Source organism: Convolutriloba macropyga, chromosome 14 (assembly GCF_964194025.1).
Source record: "Convolutriloba macropyga chromosome 14, txConMacr16.3, whole genome shotgun sequence".
In the NCBI taxonomy this organism is placed as follows: Eukaryota; Metazoa; Xenacoelomorpha; order Acoela; family Convolutidae; genus Convolutriloba; species Convolutriloba macropyga.
This window is the reverse complement of record NC_134481.1, coordinates 19,797,033-19,803,032: the sequence shown is the minus strand read 5'-3', so window position 1 is coordinate 19,803,032 and position 6,000 is coordinate 19,797,033. Positions and strand designations below refer to the sequence as shown.

The following is a 6,000-nucleotide window of genomic DNA, read 5'->3' as shown; positions in this document are numbered from 1 at the left end:
AACGGAGCTTACTTCCGCCAACATTTAGTGTAGTTCTAGGCGCAATTTTTACCATTTATATATGAACGAAACGTCCGAATTTCGTTTTGATCCACTTTACCCCACAAACTTGATTTAACAGCCTCATTAAAAACAATATATTGATGTAAATTTTTTTGTCAAAATTACAAAACCAAAATAGTAAGGCTACTTTCATCAATTGAACAAAAAACGGGATGTTTATTTGAAGAGTTTTGAATACTTAAAAATAGTTTTCTGTGTCGTCACTTTTTAGATTTCTATTTTGTTTGTTTTGGCATCCAATTTCATCTTGAGCGGTACTAAAAATTTTCCGCAACTGGAATACCGTTGTTTATCTCTAAATTAAAAAGAAAAAAAGCTATTGAGAAATTCTTCTGCGCCACTCGTTGTGTTGAAAATCATAATTACAACAATTAAAAACATTTAATTACAACAAATTTGCACCAAAAATTTGATTTCATAATTTTTTCAAAAACAGTATATTTAGCTATGTTTTCTTGTCACATTGATCGAGTCGCCTCTGTTAAATATTAACTAGCTAGGTTCATCAATGAAAATCTAAAAGGAAAAAGTGTCTTCAAAAGAACCAAAATAGGGGAATGTAAAACCTTGTAAAACAAGTTTTAAAGAAACTAAGTTTCTTTATGATGCTCCAAGTCAGGAACTGTCGAACTTTGTATAAATCATGAATTTCTCTCAAAATCTCTGAAATTCCGGATAAATTATTTAAGACGTTTATCTGCTAAGAATCTTGTAAGAGTCTTAACAGATAACCGTTGCAATCTTGTCTCTTAGCAGATAACCGTTATTTGCAAGACTCTTACAAGATCTTAGCAGATAACCGTTATTTGCAAGAATCTTGCAAGATCTTAGCAGATAACCGTCCCAGTTCGTCTAGGGTTGTTAAATCATACGTGTAAAATCTATTTTCTGATAATTAGTTTTCGGATTATGGAACGAAAATATCAATGTGAATTGGGTATCATGGCATTGGGTATTTTGGCATTGGGTATATTGGCATTGAGTATTTTGTCATGTAACCAATCTGAGGTGTGGTTTTTAGTATTGAGGGAAATTCGATCAATCGAAATTTCCTTCGATTTAGGCACAGTTGGTTTTTTACAGCTGCTTTTGGTATAGATCCGAATCCAATCCTTAACCCGGGTCAAAACACTGCAAAGCTAACTAAGAACAAAACAATATGTCAAAACTAACACAAAAATTAAATATGTTCCTCCTCCTTAAGTTTGCAACCGATCCATTTACAACACTCGAATCAAACATCCAGCATATCAATTATAGTTTGTCCTATTGGAGTGTAGAAATAAGATGAGAATGGAAATTCGAACTACTGTAATCTTATCATTTTAAAATACCTCATATTCCGTATAACGTCGGTATTATCTATTTATTTGTAAATTTTGAGAGCAGCAATTTATTTTCCAGGTGTCCAAATTTTTCCTCGGTTTCTATGGAAAACTCACATTTTCAACAATGGACTCTTTTCAATAATGCATGGAGTGCAAACAAAGTGTCGTGTGTTTTGAAAAAGTGCTTTTGCTCAAGTTGGCTGGTGATTTTTGCGTTATTTTGTCTTTTAAACATACAAACGTATATATAGACAAAAAACATTATTTTCGCTCGGTTGAAAAACTTTCACTGTCATATGCAATATTTCACTGAGGTGAATTTAATCAATACATATTTTTCATCAGAACAAATTTTTTTCATCAAACAATCAACATCTTCAAGATTTAGTGACCTTTATCAAAAAGTTGTGGAAACAAAGTTTTTTGAGGCATTCATCTCCTTATTAATTAGAAAAGCTAGGCAAGCGTTATCATAACAAAACAGCAAAAAGAGAAACTCAAAGATGCCTCGAAGTTTGGACGATGATAACGATATGATGATGGAAGATCCGCCTCAGGATCAACTCAACGACCCTGATGACGAAAACCCAGGATTTGAAGACAACTTTATTGATAATGACAATATAAATGAGGACGATGGAGAAATTGAAGATGATAGAGGTCATAGAGACGAGGGAGTTGAAGGTCAAAGAGGTCAAAGTGGTCGATCACAACTGAGAAGTAGACCTACGACGGCGACGAGTCTCCTTTTTCAGGCAGATCAAGTTAGTTTGACGTTAACATTTCAGTCGATTTAAAAGCTCATTAATTATCCATTACAATTTATATATACCATACACGAAGGCTCGGTTATGTGTATTTGCACATAAAGTTCCGACCACGCTCATCCGCATTTTTGGCATAAATGCCTACCAAATGAGGAACAGATAGAAAACCACCAAATAAACAAGTATTTTTCAAAAAAAAATGTGTATAAAAATATAGACTGCCTCCAACGCAGATAACTCAATTGAGTAAAAACTGCCGTATTGATGAAATCAACCATTATTAAGAAAAAAGTCAAGACGAACAACATAATCAAACAACAATAACAACAAACATTAAATAAAATTTAATGTCCATTAAAAAAACTTATTAGCACGGTCAAATTAGCGTCATTTAAAACTGCAACTCAACAAAACAACTAATAGTTCACTAGAAAAGATATGGGACTGCTCCAAATTAAGGCTCGGAAACAATTAGACAAAAAGTAACAAAAAACAGAAAAGTTAAAAAATCGGCTTAAGTTTTTGAAAACAGTTTAAAGTAATGTAAACCATAAGATAGCAAATGGAAACACCCAACATATTTTTGATCAGCTACGCCTCTATAGAAAGTCATTAAGACCTGTCATTATTCAATTTTTCATGAGGTTACAAAAAGGACAACAAATAGAGACAACAAACAAACATTCAACTAAAACTTGCGAGAAAACGCTCTCGAAGCATTAAAAGCATATATTGCCCCTGAAAATATCCTCTATTGGGTTTTACCAGAACGCCAATAATAGGGTATGCGATTTATCTGTAATGCGAATAGGTATTAAGGCTACAAAATGAGAAAAATAGGAAAAAATTAAGTGATACTTTCGTATTTATCGAAATCGGTTGTTTTCAAAGTCATGAAAGTCATTACCTGCAAAATGAAATAATTAAATGAGTTTTTTGTTCGCCCGAAGGAAGCCCTTGAGACCTGTAATTTTTCAGAATATGTCTTGCGTCTACAAAAACAGCGTCAATTCTGGACAAAAATCAGAAAATGATTTACTTTTTTTTGCGAAGAACCTGTATCGACGCCTGTAAATTCCTACTAGGATTTGTACACTTGCGCCTTCTTTTTGCGACAAAAATGTCTTATGTGACCTGTAATAAACGAGACTAGGAAACAAATAGACACAAAATGAACAAAAGTTTGATTTTTTTTTTGTTTTTGAAATCAATTGTTTCATAGGCATGAACGCCATCAGCTATCTGCTCAAATCAGAATGTAGGCTCATTTTCCCCTCCAAAAATCCAATGAGATCTGTCAAAATCCAGGATACTTCATACGACAAAAAGACAAATTAAAAATGACAGTTAAAAGAATTGTAAAAAAATTCAATCAAATTCTTCGAGAAATGGGTGTCGAAGCCGATAAAACTATTATCCATGCCTTTAAAGATTATTAATTATACACTAATGATCGCCAATAATGTAATTTGTGAACTTTCATTTATGTGATAATGTGACATAACGAAAAAAAAACATGAATGATGGGCCTATTCCTAAAAGTAAAAAAAAATTTTAAACCTAGTAGTATCAAAGCTGGAAAACCACAAATTAAAGCGCAAAAAAGTAGACAAAAAGGAATTAGAAGCAATCTTTGTTTACTGACACTAAGCTACAAGAGTCCAAATTAGGAAAATAACAAAAGCAATGTCCAATAAGACAACGTTTATTTAATAATAAAACATTTTTAAATGTCAAAACGATCAAAATTTTTCGAGTGAGGAAGCTAGATACAATAACTTAGAAGTACTTATGAAGCCAATTGGACCTAAAAACACTAAGCTTTGGCTTCAAGTCTTGTTTTATTGATAAACACAAAAAATATCGATTTTTTTTTAAAAAAGACCGACTGATACAATCCGAACTATTTTTGGATTGTAAGAATCCAAGATTGGACTAATATCAAGCTTGCTTTTGCTGTTTGTCCACTAAAAACACTCAATTGATTCCAAAGTAAGGGATCTAGATAATTTGTTAGTTAAAATACCAGAAATAAATGCTGCCTTTTTGATAATCATAGAATAAAGTTAGCAGGAAACCACAAACTTTTAATTCCAGAATACTCTCAATCGAAATGGGAGTTGGCCTATCTCCTTTTTCAGTTTGCAATGATTGTGATAGTTAATTGTCATATGTGTAAGTTAATATAAATAATATATTAATATATGTAATATAAATTTAAGAAAAATGTACTAAATAAGCCTAATTCGGGCAATTTTTGATGAAAAAGGCTGAATTTTGAAAATTTTGGCTAAAGTTTTTGCGAAAAAATTAAATTAAGAAAATCAACAATTCTTTTTTGTCCTGAAAAACCAACAGCACTTCTGTCAACAATTTTAACATTTTTTTGGCAAATTTGACTGAATTTTAGGCAAAAATTCCGGAAAATGTGAATAAAAATAAAGCAAAGCGGCCTAATTTTCACAAAAAAATTAAAGCGCGATAATTCAATCTAGAAAATGATATTCAAAAATCTTTTTAATTCTATATTCTACGCTGGACGCGCTATTTAATGATACCACTCATAAATCCATACGATGAATATATCGATCGGTCAAAATTTAAACAAAAAAAACCAGTTGAGTATAATGTTACTCCCCCCTCAAGAGGGGTCGGATAAATTAATGTTTAATATAACAATAACGGAGGGTCGTGATCGAATTAATCTTAATATTCCCAAATATCAATTCTAACTTCAATGAACGATTTTCCAGTGGATAAAATTTTACACGCGTCGGTTAATTGTTGTCGTCCAGAGGGTGGGCTTTGATAATAACTAAATAATTGACTTGATGGAGATTCTCTTTATTTAATAGCATTATGAGATTGTTGATAGAACACTGATATCACACACAAAAGTTCGCCAAAATTTGGAAGGTTTTATTATCAATTTTATTTACAAACTCAAAATTTCGTTCGAATCTTCAGAATGATATTTCAGTTGACATTTTCAAAATTCACAACAAAAATATTTCCTAATGTCTAACCTTTGCTTAGGCCACAAATTTTTGCGCAGTTTTTTTTAATTTCAGTAGAAATACTCTTCCTTAGGTAAATGACAAGAAACAAAAACGTAACAAAAAGCAAACGTTTTCAAAATAAATCTACATTTCGATGTTACGTAATTTTTGCAAGAAGGTTTTTGCTTTTATACTGCGCTCCTAGATTTATAACTGTAATTTTAGTAGCAAGGTCTTTGGTGGATAGGCCCTAATCCAACTTAGACTAAATTTAACCAGTAGAATGTATTTACGGTCCATAAAACTTCAACCAATGCATTCCTGGTATGTTGGATTTCTACAAACTAGCACAAACTTACATATACAAACATACACAAACCTACATATACAAACAAAAATTCATTCATAGTGTTGTAGATAAGAAACAACTGCAGCGATGTCACGTCACTTAATTTTTGTAACTTGATATCGAAAAATAGTTTTCTCTGTTTCAAGCTTTTCGAAACAATAAATAATATGTTGTTTGGTATTGTTAATTCTCCAAAAACCGTTGAAACTTTTTCAAAGATTTTTTTTCAAATCATTATGTCAAAATTGAAAATCCCTGGGGACTTTCAAGCTCTCTAAAAGTGCCCTGCTCAAGTTTCAATTTTAGTATTGAGCGTAATTGCGCGTAAAAAGTAAAAACGCCCTACAATTACCCACAAAAACTTATAAATCTAATTTACCTAGGATGCATTCACCTGCAAGTTTTACAAGCAAATTGCAGGCAGAAATATCAAGTTTTTTCCTGTAAAAATTGTACAGCTGAAAACAGTCTGTCGGAATATTGTTTTAGTCGAT

At 31.8% G+C, this 6,000-nt stretch overlaps 1 protein-coding gene across 1 annotated transcript in view; it reads left to right on the top strand.

The window, feature by feature from the left end:
- The first annotated feature begins 1,616 nt into the window (after nt 1-1,616).
- The window catches only part of LOC142353024 (uncharacterized), a 65,116-nt gene continuing 60,732 nt past the window's right edge, over nt 1,617-6,000 (top strand). Inside the window, exon 1 of the mRNA XM_075405214.1 lies at nt 1,617-2,155. Within this exon, the coding sequence (XP_075261329.1) occupies nt 1,895-2,155 (261 nt within the window). The 5' untranslated portion in view covers nt 1,617-1,894. The remainder of the gene's footprint in view (nt 2,156-6,000) is intronic.